The sequence below is a fragment of the Buceros rhinoceros genome, unplaced genomic scaffold (genome assembly GCF_000710305.1).
Source record: "Buceros rhinoceros silvestris isolate BGI_N320 unplaced genomic scaffold, ASM71030v1 scaffold43014, whole genome shotgun sequence".
Lineage (NCBI taxonomy): Eukaryota > Metazoa > Chordata > Aves > Bucerotiformes > Bucerotidae > Buceros > Buceros rhinoceros.
The window spans coordinates 35,372-51,953 of record NW_010410878.1 but is presented as its reverse complement, the minus strand read 5'-3'; the positions used below and the strand labels follow the sequence as shown (position 1 = coordinate 51,953).

Genomic DNA, 16,582 nt, shown 5'->3' with positions numbered 1-16,582 from the left:
AATATATTAAAAAATACTTAAAAATACTTAAAAAAATTACTTGCGTTCAAGTAACGAGTCTTGAAAATCCTCAGAGTAAAATAATACATGAAATATTGATATAGATGATATAGAAATCATCTCAATTCCCTTTAAAATAATTTCTTCCTGCTATTTCTTTTCCATGTAAGAAATATTTATATTAGTGCTAAGGCATTGTATAGCTGTGCAGGACCTCAGGTTGCATTTGTAAACAGAAGATGTGAAAGTGGAGGGCAAACGGCTTTCATGAGGTCACCCAATCACTTAATGTTTGAGCCCAGATTAGAAACTCTTGGCCTCATGCTTTGTGAAGGTGAGTGAGAAAGCCGTATGAAAAGGTTGGTTTATGTAAGTGAAGTAGTTTTCTTGGAAAATATAATCTAACATATATTCTAACAGCTCCAGGACATTGTATTGTTTGTTTTGCATGTGTAATCTGTAGTTAAACTGCAATTAAACATTGACTTTTTACTTATCAGATTATTGGAATTAAGTGAAACCCATTATGTTTGGGTCTTCGTACCATTGTACTCTTCTATGCTTTATTAATTTAAACTGCTGTCACAGAATTTATGGCCTGAATAAAGTAGGAAATAAGCCTATGCTAGAGAGGAGTGCATTCCAAAGCTAAAGAAACAGGCTATTAGTACTGGTTAATGAATGATAGATGTCAAGAGGTGGCAGGGGAAAGTAAGTGAAGAAGTTGCAGCTCATTAAAGCACCAGGACTGGCAGTAAATGACGAAAATGCAGTTTTTAATAAAATGCAGATTCTGTCATATTGCAGAATTTCACAAGTACTCTACAGAGGTATATTTTTTGTGTTCTTGTCTGTAAATATTTGAAGTTGCACTATTTCTATTTTTCCTTTGATTTCTCAAAAAAACCCCCAAAACCTGGCCATAAAAATTGCTTTTGCATAATAGACAATTTTAGATTATCCAAAGCATTCTTCTCCACATCCTTTAAGCAATTTAGCAATTTTAAAATTGCTTTGGGTGCTTAGATCTCTGAAGACCCAGCTTAATGTTTTATTGGTACAGTTTTGCACCAATGCAACTCTACTGAATGTAATGGAGTCAGCGATGGCAGGAAGCTAGAGCAACGAACACTAACTTGAGGACTGTGTATTACCAGCTCCTTCAAGACTTTAGCAGTTAACACATGTATGTGTTCATGTCCTTTCAGAGAGCTGTCTGCATGAAGTGCAGTTCACAGAATCATAGAATAGTTTAGGTTGGGAGGGACCTTCAAAGGTCATCTAGTGATGAGTGAGCAGGGACATCTTCAACTAGATCAGGTAGCTCAGAGCCCCATCCAACCTGACCTTGAATGTTTCCAGGGATGGGGCATCTACCACCTCTCTGGGCAACATCAGTGTCTCATCACCCTCACTGTAAAATATTTCTTCCTTATAAAGAGCATGAAAGTTACCTTTTATCTGCTGTAGTTGCTGGAAGGCACTTAAATCAGCTATGTAACTAGACCTTTTCCCTAAGTGAAGACAGAGTTTTGAACATTTAGATCCACCTCGAACATAAATAGGGGGTTTAGGTACTGCAAAAGCGTTTTAGTAATCTGATGCTGAGGTTTACCACCCTAAAGAAGTAGAATATTGTGATGTTAGCCAATTACCTCAAAGTGATCCTTCACGCAACTTAGAAATAAGACAAAAGCAAAGGAATTATATATTTACAACATCACATATAATCATATAGTTGAGTTAAAAATGTTTACAGGGACAAAGAGGACAGAATGCAACAGAAAACATGAGTTCTTTAAAGTTATAACTTAGAAATAAGACAAAAGCAAAGGAATTATATATTTACAACATCACATATAATCATATAGTTGAGTTAAAAATGTTTACAGGGACAAAGAGGACAGAATGCAACAGAAAACATGAGTTCTTTAAAGTTATTTTTTAGGTGATTGTTTTTTTTTTTAAACAGTATCAAGGACTGGCTGGAAGAAGCACTAATGAAGTATTGCAGCTCTACTTTGCTCATGGCCAGCAGCAGAAATTGCAGAGAAGTTCTGTTGTAAACAGGCTTTATGGAGCATTAAAGGTAAAGACATTTAGTAATAATGTAGGCATAATCTATGCCTTCAACATTTACATGCTTATCAAATATAGGAAAACCCAGAAAATGGTCAGATGTGAACTTTGTCTATGGCTATTCACAGAAGGACTCATTGTGAAGTGTAGCAATGCCTGAATTAGCTTAAAATTTATAGTGGTTTTGCTGCAATAGGATGCAAAGTCACCTGAGATGCTGGTAAAAGCGGCTTCTCCTGAACTCCAGAATCTTATGTATAGGCTGCTATCAAAACCCAAGCTAGATATTTTCATAATCATAACCTTGCAATGCCTCATTTGACTATCATGTACACATGCCCTAAAAAACAATAACTGTGATATGCTTTAACCAGCCAGGCAGACCCTTTAAAAAATCATTGGAGAGCTCCACTGGTTTCAGTAAGATTTCTGCTCTGGCAGACCTCACAAGAGGGAGTAGTTTGCTGTATGTCTCTCAGGTTGACATAATTTTGCATAAAAAGAGACCACAACTGTTCAGCCAGTACCAGTACCATAATATTTTCATTTGTTGAAGTCCTTATTCCTGAAGTTACTCTGTAGAATAGTGAGTTCCTTTCAGGGACATTAACAAATGTCAGCTTTTCTCAGGGCAGCACTGAATGCCTGCATAAAATGACTGAAAAGTATCTTTGGAAGGAAATACAATTCTTAACAGACAGAAAGATGTAGCTTAATTGCACTACATGATCATTGTAGGTCCTTTCCAACTGAACTGTTCTGTTCTATTCTAATTACACTGATTCTGCTCAGTAAATTTTGCAGTGGTGTTTTATGTTTTAGGTTAGCTAGAATGGCAGAATTGCTTGTGATGCAATACTTGTGGATTAAGATGTTTACAATCAGAGATCAATGAATGTTAGGAGAGAGCAAAGCTCTCCAAATAAAAGTTTAGGTTATTAGTAATCCTATACCTGTAATTAAAAAAACTCCCACACTTCCCAGTAATATTCTGTGGCTTTTGAGATGTGAAATGCAGTGATTTTCTCCCTTTAGATTAGATTATTGCTTTATCACTGAAACTAGTTGACTAATTCAAAGTCAATACTACAGTTGGAAAAATAAAATGTCACAGAATACGTGACACTGTAACAGGCTGCCTAATGAAACATCACAGTGTTTCAGAGAGATGAGGTATTTTTAAGTTCATCTTACAGATGGCTTTACTTGTTCATTCCAAGCCTCCTTCATTTGAACTTTTAAGTGAATATAAGCCGCTCTTACAAATATTTAGAAGTTTCATCATGTATGTTATGCTGGGTTATATCTGTAATACAAATACTTGTCTGAAAATAAAGGTTTCTGATCTTTTCAAAATATATCTATTCTCATATGCAAGCATAGAACTGTCTCATTTAAGAAATAGCTTAGAGTAGAGCTTAACAAATACCTCCTGATCCAAGTGTGGAAAATGAATGCAGTAAGGGATAAATGAACTGCAATTTTTCATTGCTAGTTCTGGATATGTCTTATAAGCGGTCCAAACACATGCATGCTTGCACAAAGTTATGTTTGTTTAATGAAATAAGGAGACTTTGTCATACCTGGAGCTGTGTTATGGTTGAAGTATGTGCCATAAGATGGTAAGGATCCATAAAGTCTTGCTCAAGACTTTAAGAAATGACATTGCTAAATATCTTGCAGTATCCTTCTCTAAACATGCTGAAATATATACCCCTAAAGACTTTCTTTCATCAAGTAGAGGGTTCTTCCTGACTGTGATATCTCACTATAATTATTTGTGGTGGTGTTATACCAATTCTTCCTTAACTGCTGGTTTTGTATCTTTGTAATGTCTTTTTTCTTTCTGCTTGAGAAGAGGCTTAAGCAAGACCTGAAGAGCCTCCGTTCCTTTGCTCTTGAGCTTTCAAGAGACTTTCAGCGTCAAAGCAAGACTTATCTTTACCAAATTTTGACAGCAGTCCAAGGGATACAGCTGCAAAATGAAGCAATGCAAAGTAAGGCTCATTGCATTTACATTTCAAACATGTAACATCAACAAAGTCTTTGTTAAACGTTACTGACGTTAAACAGTTGAGTTTGATTTTTGAGAAGAATGTCACTGAAATCGTAACACTTGTTTTTTGTTCCACATTAGATCAAGGAGTTCTGAAGCGTTAGAGTACAAATAACTCTGCAGAGGTTATGACTGATAATTTGGATTTAGCTTTTGTGTTGATTGCAGCTGCTACTAGCTGAGATGGCTCAGCTGTTAACATTTTTAATCTGAAGTTCTCAGGCTTGTTATTTTGACTATTTTAGAATAGCTGAATAAAGAATGTATTGGTTTAGCTGAAATTTGTCTCCTTTTGACTGTACCAGGAAAGGACTCCGGTGATTTCAGAGATTTCTGAAAACACTGCCTGAAATTAGGACAGACTGGATCGTTAATATTTCTTTATATTTACAGAGAAAATTTTACTTCCAAGTCAAATCCAGGTCCACTCACTAGACCATATATATTAACACCACACAGACCACTGTTTCAGAATTCAGGTCCTTCCTTGTTCATGTGTACATATAAAGCAAACCTTGCAGTGCACTGGCACTCTGCTCTCACCACTGAGGACCAAGTGCATCAGTCCTACAGCTGAATCTCTTGGCATGGATCTCTGCACCTGGTGGGGCTCCTGCAGGCCTGAGAAGCACATGACGCATATGGAGCTTGAATGGTATGAGGCTTAGCAGCCTGATGAGCTAACAACCAATACACAAATTTATAATCTGAGTCTCTGGGTCATGTGCTGGTATTCATGTGTTGCTATTTAAAATGCACATTTTTCTCCTGCTTTGCTTTTTGTTTGAAAAATTTAATGTTGGGACTGATTTGATTCTGATGGGACTACTCATGTCAATAGCAACAAACAGCATTCTTAGTGATGGGTGTTTGCAGACTGTATCCCTGTATGGTATATACTAAGTTATGATTAATATAGATTTGGTTGCTGTGTTATCCATGTAAAGAAAATGCTTATTCAAGCTGTCCTTAAAACAGAAAATTAACCTTAAATAAAGGTGAATGTTTCCTTTATTGAAGCAGGGGGCTAAGTGAACAGATAGGAGGTTGGATTTGGCCCTTGACCTGTTGTGGTGTAAAGAAATAGTAAGTATTTCTTATAAGGCCATCCAAATTCCTGTTGACTGTTCTCAATTTGCACTTCGTGGTGCATTGTTCTATGAAATCATAATGAGGATAAGCTTCCTTGCCTATAACAAAATAGCGTCCTGGTACTTTGGAGGATGTTTTTAATTTGCCATTTTTTCAGTTCTCAGTGAAATGTTTTAGATGGAGATGCTATTGTTAAGGTTAAATATGACAGTCAGAATTGCCATCTTTAAATTACATATAATCTTCCATAAACAGAAAGCCCAAAGTATGTATTCTGGAGACAATATATGTTATCAGTTTAATCCTAAAATAGAGATTGAAAAAAATAGAGAGAACTACAGAAGAGACATTCAAGTAGATTAATTTCAAGGCTGTAGTTGATATGCAGCAAACTATAAAACTTGCCTGTAATAACTGAGAAATCCTTTGCTTAGAGATATTTATTCACAGTCTGAAAACCAGGCTATTGCCATCTTTCTCACTGAAATTTAAATAGTAGTAATTCATAAGAGAGAGAAGTGCCCATTTTTTGGCAAATTCGTGGATACAAAGGAGCAAAGTCTGTCTGAGTGAATATGAGACAGAGGAGCTGCTGCAGGTTACTGACGTATTTTTTGAAAGCTGCTGCAGCCCAGGGATTTAGATATCCTTTGTGGTTCCAGAACACTTTCTTTCTGGGATGGAGAAGAGGAAAAATTGCGTAAGGAGTTTATTTCCAGTAGCCCGTATGCTGGCACATATGTGCTGTGCTTCTCTTGGAGAAAGCTGAGCTCTGCACTCTGCTGATGACTTGTATTTGTGGAATATGGACTACCATCATCTTTTACTCTCAACTCACATCGGAGTCTCATCAGCTCAGCTGCCTTTGGAAAGCCTTTTCTTCCTACTGTAGAGTACGGGAGAAGAAGGACCTTGGATCCAGCAACAGAAACATTCCAGAAGTCTCCCCCCCCGCCAAGTGTTTTAGCCCAGGATATAAACACAGCTGAACTCAAAAGCAGTTTTGGAATTAAGTCTATTACATCATAGCTGCTTATCAGATTGACGTCTTTTTCAAACTGGAATCTAGCATGGAAAAAATCATTGAAAACCCCAGGGAACTGTGGAGACAGCTACACACCCATGTCTATGCTAGACTGTGACTGTGCTAGGTTATGCTGCTTCTGTTGTTCATGTGCCTGTCACGAACCTTTCCGTTATGCTGGTCTAGCTGTTTGTGTGACTACACTCAAAAGACATCGGGGAACTGATCCAGGACAGATATTACTCAGCAAGAAGGATTGCTTTTATACCACCACATGACCACAAAAGCAGTTGTGTGAGCACAGCAGAAAGTCTGATGCAGCACTAAACGTGAGAGAATAAAAAGTTCCTTAACCAGGACTGTCCATTAAAGAAACATTACAATCCTGAACATGTTTTTAAGGCATCACTCTTCTGCAACTGTCAGTCTGATTATTGATGAAGATCCTAACTGCGCTTGGTGACATTTAAACAGAAAAGTCAGCATTCTCACCTCCAGGAAGTTTCCACACAGGCCAATGAGATGGGCAAAGCCTGGGGGAAAGGAATGTCTATAATGGCTGCAGGCATGTAGTGATTATTTCTCCTGAATAATGAAGAGTCAGTGATTAGTATTTTAAAACAGATGTACCCAGTGGCTGCCCCTAGGTTCTGGATGAAAATGTAACCTCTCAGTAGTTTAAGCTGATACCAAGCGGATAACTAGGAAAATGCTAAATAAATATTTATATTTAAAACTATATAGCTCCATTTTCAGAAAAATTAGAAGTTCAGAAATAGATTATGCTTTAGGAAACTTGCTCTGTAGAGCTTCTCTTCAAGAAGTTTTTCTGTGCTGCACATAAAGCTTTACAAGAGATGGACATTAGAACTGATGGTTCACTCTTACAAATTTCTCAGTCTTACAAAACGTTGTCTGCTAAATGCAACAACTTGACTCATTTTCTAGAGATTGCAGTCCTTCACCTGTCTGCTCAAAAGCCCAGATGTCAAATTAGGAAGCCCCAAGGTTGATTTCTGTTTTCACAGTCATCTTCAGCATAGGAAGGATAGTTAGAAAAAAAATAAAAATTGAGTAATTAGGGCCTAAGTTAACTGAAACTGAATTTATAACATCCTATAGGTTTCTTAGAGTCCTCATGAAGAGACCACTTCAATATTGAAACAAACTAGTAACTATCCTTTTCTTTTGAGACTGGAAGAATAGAAGGGTACAATTAGCATCTATTGCTTTACTTTGCTGCTTGTTTAAGAGATTTCAAGAACTGAAAACTTGAACAAATATTTATGAAACAAGATACTTATCATGGAGATTACTTAAATAATCAATGTTGTATTTTGAAAAATACTGTATGATTAGGAGTTAGTGACTGTAAGAGTCACTTTTGACAATTTATTGTAATATATTTGCATGTGATTCTTTAAACCCAAGACACACTAGTGTTACTACACATATGGGATACAAGGTAAAGATTTTTTGTAGTGAAACCCCTAGACTTTGATTCCCCAACTATTTACATCACGTTTCTCCTGCACGCATGCACTTGTTGAGGAATAATACGAGCTGGAGGTGAACAACATAGGTATTACAGAAATAACATCTGAGAAATCTCTAGCGTAGACAAATGTTTCTTGAAGTTATCTGATTTTTAGTCTATGCCAGAGAGTGTAAATCATGTGTGTGACATGTTGAGATTTTAAATCTGTTCCTTTCTTTGTAAGGTAACACACTGAGGCTGGTGGCCATCCTGCTAACTCAGCTCTCAGACCACGTGTTTGACTGCTTGATACTCTACATATTCAAACTGCTTACTAATTGCTGGGGAGGTTGATTTCCCACTGGAGTTCCTAAAAGCTTGCTTTTTACACAAGTTTACAGTCACATTATGTGCCTTCTTGGCTGTATGTTTGGTTTAGGTCTGCTCAGTGTTAATCTAATTGGGCTGAAATAAAATCATTTGTGAAGTTAGAAAGCTTTTATAATAACCCATATTGCTCCCCTCAGTTTTGTGAAGGAGACTCCCTGGGTTCAAAAGATCAATCTTTTTTTATGATATCCTACCCATGAAGCGAATGCACCTGTCTTAAAGGGGAACCTTATAGTTGTTTTACAGGATTAGTAGCACTATAAATGAGGCTGAGGATAAGTGATACATTAACTTCTTGTAAAATTATCAGATTCATGCCAGCTAATCTGCAAATAGGGCATAAGCCTTGCAAGTGACAGCCCCATCTGGAAGCAGGTTGCTTCACGTTTATGTTTCAGGCTTCATTGACAGATAACATGACTCTACGTAAACTAACACATTTGAACAGCCTTAAATATCTTGTATTTTTGATTGTTTTTTAAATTTTCACATGTATACCTGTGGTAATCATCTGTAACTTCACATAGCCATTTCATAGCAAGAAGTATGATGGGATTTTCCAGAGGTGTCTAGTAAATCAGGAACTAACCCTCCTAGTTAAAGTTTGGTAGAAGTTAAAAAGGTTATGCTTGTGTTTCATGAGGTGCTACTGGAAATTTTGTTTTCTAAAGTCACAGAGTTTAGTTCTTTGAAAAAGCTTTCTTCTAGTGTTTCAGATAAAAGCTTTTGATCTTGAGCAGTCTCTACAAGAGGTGACAGAGAGATATGAGAAAGAAAAACAAAAGAGGAGAGCTCTACATAACAGCTTAGTTGTAAGTATATTTAATGGCAAAACCTTTTCTTATTTTGTTGTAACTATGTCCATAATTTCATCACCAGTAAAACTAATGGATACACTTTTCATGGATATATCACATCCCCCAGCTGTCTATATGCGATGCACTTCTTTGCTGAGGCACATTTGTTGTACACCAACTCCAGTCTTTTTACACAAGAATCTTCCAAATGCACTTGTACAACACATTGCCCTAAGGAGTATCTTCTGGTTTGAATACTAGACAAAACTTGAGTTTCTTCATCCTCTACTCTAAATTTGCAGCTTCTGAAGTTGTTTTAGAATTCTTAAAATGGTTAACTTGAAATTGCAAACATGGTCATCTTCTATTTTTCCAAATATGTCTAGCTGTACCCTGCTCAGCCATTAGTGATGGTTCATTTGGGATTAATTTTTTATTTTTTGTCCTTGAAGTTTACTCTTCCCCAACCCTCCGAATGAATAGTTTTGGGTTGCCTGATTCAGGACCTGATTTTTAGAAACACAAGCCACCTTCAAACAGAGTTATTTTAAGTTTTCCTACCCGGGAAAATGAAGCTCTCTGTTAAAAAGCACTTACCTTCCAAACTGTGCCTTGTGTTGCAGTTTATTGAAAGGATATTCCCCAAGGCGGTGGGGAGTTAATGTCAGTGGTCACTAGTCATCACAGGCAAACTGTTTTCACTAATACAAAATGAGAAGAACTGACCCCCCAAAAAAAGGAAGGGAAAACACCAGGTTAGATAAACTGATGTCTGAAACAGCCTGCAGAGAAAAATCAGTTACTGACTTTTTAGTCATGTATGAACACACATAAAGGAGAGGAAAAGGTATGAAATATTTTCTATTTCACATATTCCTCAGGACTGGTGGAAGAGAAATGGAGCGTGTAATCTTGTCAGTTGAGTTAACATAAGTGTCTGAAGAGGCTCAAGAGGAAGGACAGTTAAGAGGGGAAAATGGCTCAGATTGAAATCCTTTTTTCTTCCATGTAGATTGGAGAGGGCTACACTATTCCGGAGCTCTGAAGAGTTCATACTTCCTCAAGTATTTTCTTTTAATTTATTTCCTAAGCAAATTATATTGATACTACTCTTCTCTCCACGGAGTCTAAGGCTGTGATGTTGTAAACATCTTCTTTCTTAAAAACATTCAAGTCTGCTTGTTAAAGAATTTAATGAATTTTGTGGGTAACTCTAGGCTTGCTTTATTCAACAACTCAGAGTTGGGCCATCACCTCGGTGAGTGGCAAAGTATACAGCACACACTCTTAGTATATATAGTTTCTTTTCTAACATTATGTAACTAGACAAAGTCTTCAGTGTTCTTCCATAGATCCTGAGTTCTTCGTTGTTCGTTGATCAAAAGTTCTATTCAATTCCTTTGTTTCAGCAAATCTCATATTCTTCATTTCACTTCTTTCAAGTCCGTCCCGGTTGCCTCAGTCCTCGGTTGCTTGGATCACAGGATGAGGATCACCTTAGAAATTCTTGAAAACTTGAGTTGTTCTATTATATTCTACATCTACTTCAAACAGATAACCTTAAAATTCATCTATTCTAAGTTAATCAACAATCTAACCTTTGAGTATCACCAAATTTCTGTTGATTCAGCTTGACTGGGGTTTAGGCCAGCCCTGGTAAGGGCTATACAAGGACAAATGATCAGCTTTTGTTTTACACACCTGTATCAATAACTGAAACAATATTCTATTCTCTAATGTTGCAAACAGTAAAATGTTTAAGGCTTATGATTAATTCTTTTACACTGCTTCACAAATTCCAATGTATTTGCCCTATCCATTAGTTTGTGTTAAATCCGTCTTAATATTCTAATCCCAGGAACTGAGAGGAAATATCAGAGTCCACTGCAGGATCCGACCATTACTACCTTTTGATACTGCTGCTGGACATTTGATATCACAAGATGGGTAATTTATTTTGGCTGTGTTACCTTAGCTGACAATATACAGAGAAAGCAATAGTTCTATGTATGCAAGAACAACTGTGGTCTTTTATTTTTCTGGTTTTGGCGGGGGCGGGGAGAGACGGTGATGGTATCATAAAAACTAATTGCTGTTTCCTTTTCTTTCCTCTGTGAGATTGGCTTTAGCCAATCTCATCCTCTTGTCTAAAAGTATGTCCAACTGAATAGAAAGCCGTAGCTGTTCTGCCAAGACAGGATTATCCCTGGCTTGGCAGAAGTAACACAGCTGCAATCAGTTTAGAGTATATTCACTATCCTATACACATTCTGGGATACGGTAATGTAAGCACTGTCAGAAGTCGTGGGTAGGGAAGCACACTCAGCATTACAGTTGTTTTGTAACGCTGTAGAACAGATTTGTCAACGCAAACACTGGCAATTCGATTTAAGTATAATTTGGCTCTGCATCCCTAATTTATAATACACTTATGTAACTGAAGTGTCAAAACATTCCAAGATCCAAAAGGAAAAGAGGTATTAGATGCAAGTATGTGCTATAACAAGCTGAATTCTCCATAGATGACTAACATGAAAGAAGGGAAGGATTGAAAAATACACAAAGAAAGCAGAGGAAAACTAGGTGGGTGGATAGAAATCAGTAACATTATCATTTGCTCTATCAGTAAATAACTGATTTGGGGCTTAATTTTACTTTTGCTGACTGGTAATTTTAAAAAAGTGTACATTCAGTGTTTTTAAGTTTATAAATTTTTGGCAAGTCTTTAAAAAATACAGAATTTTTTTAATTAAAACAACATCAAAAATAGCAGACAAGAACTTTCAAGAAGCCTGAAAGGCATTAACCTGTGCTTGATATACTGGGAAGGAGCCAGCTGCCTGTTTCTGTTGCTGTATAGAATAGTGCAATCAGGTGCTGAATTGCAGTGTGAAACAGGATGGACTGGGCCCAACAATCAACCATTATGGCTACCTTTTCTTAATGTATCAAAAAGTAGTTGAAATAAAACCTAGTTGTAAAACTAAGAATTCATTCTCAAAACACTTACACACGTGAATGCATTTATACACCTCAGCAATCCCAGTCAGTTTTTGGACTAGGAATGGATACAAGGTAGGGGACAAATACCTGGAAAGAGGGTGTTTTTCACTGTAGTGTTCTGAAGTGAAGGCCTCTTGTTACAAGCTCATGTTTCAATCTCAAAATAATTGAATGGCTTGCATGTGAATTAGTCTTATCTGGTTTTGTTCTAATTTTTTTTAAGCAGATTATTTTGCTTCATTGCACTTTAATTTGCTTTTTATTCACATGAGCTGTGGTGTTAGTGTGTATGTGGTACAACAGTAAGACAATTCTGAAAGGTACTCTTCAGACAACGTGTAGTTTACAGGCGTTTTAAGCATTGGCTTTCCTCAGCTAAAAGGAACTCTTCTGGTTTGAAAGTACCTTTTTTCCCTATTGACTTTTTTCTTTTTTCTTACAGACAAAGAAACTTTTCCGAAAAAGTGGCATATGCAGTTGATGATGTGAGTATTTGCTGGTGAGATTCAAAAGCCCATTCACAGATACTAGGAAGGAAAAACAAGAGGGACATGTGAACCATGGCTTTTTAAAAAAAGTTAGGTACTTTCTTGCCAATCGGTGCCCAGCTTTGATCACCCATGGGTGCAATAGCAGGTGATTGGTGCGATTTCCATCCTGTTTCTTTATAGTAGTAATAGCTTGGAGCTTCTGCTGGTGCAGTCATCTGTGAAATGGAGGTTGTGTGTTTGCGCTAGTCAAACCACTGCAAACTTCTTGCAGTCAGTCCCTTTGAGTCACTTGTATTTGCTCTAACTATTTCTAAAATTGTCAGGCTTTTTTTATTTCATTAATGCAACACAACTCATGCATTAGGAGAGAAATATGATATCCCATGAACCTCAGCAGCCTACGTGGTACTGCAGTCAAGCATGTTAAAAGATCCTGGCCTAGATCCATCAACGGAGAATGAGCATTGAAGTTGCAAATCCAGATGACATTCCAGCATTAATTGAGGCCATTACCAAGATATAAAATTTTAAAAGGCACAGTAGTGGGAGCTTAAGTCAATGTATTAACTTCTTAGCTGCCGTAGTTCTTAGTTGACTGTTCACTTACATGGTGATTAGCCAAATTCTCTTTTATAGTATAGTGCTTAAAATATTGCTGAAGTGACCTACAGTATGTTATGTGTTTAAATCTCCCAGTTTATAGCTTCATTAGGCAGAGCTTACTTGCATAAACTGGATACTTAGATATATATATAGATATGCAATTAGGAAACTAATGGAGCACATGAAGAGTCAGCTAAGAAAGAGTGACCATGTCTGGAGATAAAAAACAGGGATCTGTATATTCTGGACACCATAACCCATTTACTGTACTGTAAATACCATGACCATTTCTGACCTCTTAAATTTTGTTGCATTAAGACGAAATTAGGTAATATTTAGGTTTTGGATAATTTCATATAGTTATCTGGTGTATTATAGTATCTGTATGTTTACAGGCAAAGCAGAGTCTGCTGGCTTATGCCAATTTATGAATCACTGTTTTTATGAAACAGTGACCTGGTAACCTTCAATATGCTAACCTGTTCTCGTGTGTAAAAGTCCTTCTGAAATATTCCAGGAAAATAAATGTATGGATAGACTTAATCGTAAAATGGAATTTGCAAGGTACTTCCTTCCTGGTTTTGGAAACCACAGTGTTGACTCCAAATGTTTTACTGGTTTGCCTTAACATTTTATTTGGTTAAAATGCTTTCTAGTTTTGATCAATTATCTTAAGACTTTGTGCTAGTTTCTTAATGTTAATTTTTTTTAAGCAAAAAACGTATATTTTTGTTTAAAGTGTTTAAGTTCATGAGAGAGGATAAATGTATAACTGATTGGATCTGATCCTGGGCAACCTGCTATATCTGACCCTGCTCTGAGCAGGGGGTGACCTCAACAATCTCTCGTAAATCCCTTCCTACCTCAACCACTGTGTGATTCTGGTCTAGGATCCCACTTGCTGCTTTTCTGTAATGTTGTCCATCTCTGGCAGGGTCAGAGATGTGCTCTGTGCGCTAGTGAATATAGGTGTCATGTTTGAATGGGTAGATATGTTTTCATTTGGATTCACAACACCAAGTGCAGGCTCTTAAATGAGGTGCTTAATAACTCCTCTTATGGTTGTCGAAGAGTAGCCACCTCCAGAGGGAAGGTCTTTCACCTAAGATCTGAATTAAACATTAAATATGTTTGCCTCTCTCCACAATTATGAAGGCACCCAAGGCACCTGCTCCAGACTGATACCTGAAGTGGTGTTTGAATATAAGTTCCTTGTCACAGAGGAAAGAAACCAGCTACCTCTACACGATTAATTCCTTTCAAATCATTTTGAGAAGGTTTTCCTTGTGAGGAGTTGAGAAAAAGGGCGTTTCAAAAAGGATGCTCTGAATATCAGGGAAGGTGCAAGTTTCTGCTGTTTCTTCAAGACAGGACTGGGAAAACATGAATGAACACAGCCAAAACCCTGCTTTTCTTGGGAGATAATTTTGTAATAGATCAGATGGGTGTACCTATAGCTGTTGGAGATATTACCACTCTCCAGTTGCTTTTCACAGAATCATTTTGGTTAGAAGAGACCTTTAAGATCGAGTCCACCTGTTCACCCTGCACTGCCAGGGTCCCTAAACCATGTCCCTCAGCATCACATCCACATGCTATTTAAATACCTTCAGGGATAGGGTCTCCACCACCTCCCTGGGCAGCCTGTTGCAATGCCTTACAACTCCTCTGTAAAGAAAATTTTCCTAATATTCAATCTAAACCTCCCCTGGTGCAACTTGAGGCCATTTCCTCCTGTCCTATCACTTGTTACACAGCAGAAGAGACTGACCCCAACCTTGTTACAGCCTCCTTTCAGGTAGTTGTAGAGAGTGATGAAGTCTCCCCTGAGCCTCTTTTACTCCAGACTAAACAACCCCAGTTCCCTCAGCTGATCGTCGTAAGAGTTGTGCTCTAGACCCTTCACCTCCTTCGTTGCCCTTCTCTGGACACGCTTCAGCACGTCAATGTCCTTGTAGTGAGGTCCCCAAACTGGCACACAGTATTCGAAGCGTGGCCTCACCAGTGCCAAGTACAGGGGGACAATCACTTTCCTAGTCCTACGACTAGGGTGATTTCTGAAACAAGCCAGGATGCTATTGGCCTTCTTGGCCACCTGGGCACACTGCTGGCTCATATTCAATCAGCTGTCAGCCAACACCCCCAGGTCCTTTTCTGCTGTGCAGCTTTCCAGCTACTCTTCCCCAAGTCTGTAACGTTGCAGGAGGTTGTTGTGACCCAAGTGCAGGACCTGGCACTTGGTCTTGTTGAAACTCATACTACTGGCCTCACCTCATTGATCCACCTGTCCAGATCCCTCTGTAGAGCCTCCCAACCTTCAAGCAGATCAACACATCCACCTAACTTAGTGTCATCTGCAAACTTACTGAGGGTGCACTCGATCTCCTCATCCAGATAATTCATAAAGGTGTTAAAGAGACCAGGCCCCATCCATCCCCAGCTAGAATTTTCTTCCCCTGGTGCTTACCCTGTGTGGGGAATCCTTTAAGCTGCCCTGTCAGCCTCAGTGCTATCTCAGCTGGTTGCACTGAAGTTGAAAGTGAAACATGAGGAGGAGTCGCAATCTCCCTTACGTTGGCTCTGCTATAGAGCACTACTATTGGGAAAGGGTGCATAGCCTTCAGCAGATATGCAGTAACAAGTGATAAAAAAAAATATTATTCCTGTGCTGGATTCTGTTTTCATGTCTATATCCTCTATTCCAATAAGTCGTTTAAAATTATTTCTCTGCTTTACTGAATTTCACTTACTGAACTGCTCCCCAGGCTTGTGGATCCAGGCTTGGGTGTCAGGACAGATTATGAATATTTATTAAGTATCATTTTGTCATTTCCATGATTCATGTTGCCCTGAAAGAACCCAGGCTGGGAATATTCTGTGACTCTGGGGTGAATAAAAGGTTCTTCAGTGTTCATGTGAGACAGCTGTATAGATTTCACAAGCACTATGGACAGGGAAACCTGATTGAGATTCTGTAGGCCAGCAGCCATGGTGTATATGTTAGGCCATACTGATCTTCTGAGAAAGGAAGGTCATTACTAATGCTCACATGAAACTTCTGCCTGCTGACAATTCTTTTGTTTCTATATTACGCAACTAGAGTTTTTCTGTCCCATTTCTCACCTTAGGGAAATCTGGTCTGCAGGTAAATTTGATACCTCAATGAGAATGTGTTCCATAACTCTGTATCCTTTTCCCTTTTCTTTTCTTTTTCTTTTTTTTTTTTCCTTACCCCGAAGACTTTTGGTTACTGATCCTATTAGAATTTCTTTGTCAGGCCATTTTCAAGCAAAGTGTTATAATCACATCTGTACTGCTGCTGAATTTGCCAGCACTGGGATGGGTAACATAGCTCATTCTGTAGAGTGAGTGTTGTTGTCATTAGGTTGATAATGATACACTGGACTTCTCCAAAGAGGAAGAAATCTTGTAAACACAAAACAAGACCTTTTGTTATTAGTCACTTGCATGCTGGACATACTGTTATGCAATTGTTACTTGCTCAGCTCCTTACGATCTCATTCTGTGGCCATGCTCATGTGAAGGCCTTTAGTTCAGTGCTCCAAGCTA

The 16,582-nt window shown here is 38.0% G+C and overlaps 1 protein-coding gene across 1 annotated transcript in view; it reads left to right on the top strand.

Moving 5' to 3' along the window:
* Nucleotides 1-1,972: 1,972 nt before the first annotated feature.
* The window catches only part of LOC104493118 (kinesin-like protein KIF25), a gene marked incomplete at its 5' end in the record, with an annotated part of 37,340 nt that continues 22,730 nt past the window's right edge, over nt 1,973-16,582 (top strand). The window contains 5 exons of the mRNA XM_010135746.1: nt 1,973-2,089; nt 3,938-4,076; nt 8,827-8,930; nt 10,774-10,862; nt 12,361-12,403. Of these exons, the coding sequence (XP_010134048.1) occupies nt 1,973-2,089; nt 3,938-4,076; nt 8,827-8,930; nt 10,774-10,862; nt 12,361-12,403 (492 nt within the window). The remainder of the gene's footprint in view (nt 2,090-3,937; nt 4,077-8,826; nt 8,931-10,773; nt 10,863-12,360; nt 12,404-16,582) is intronic.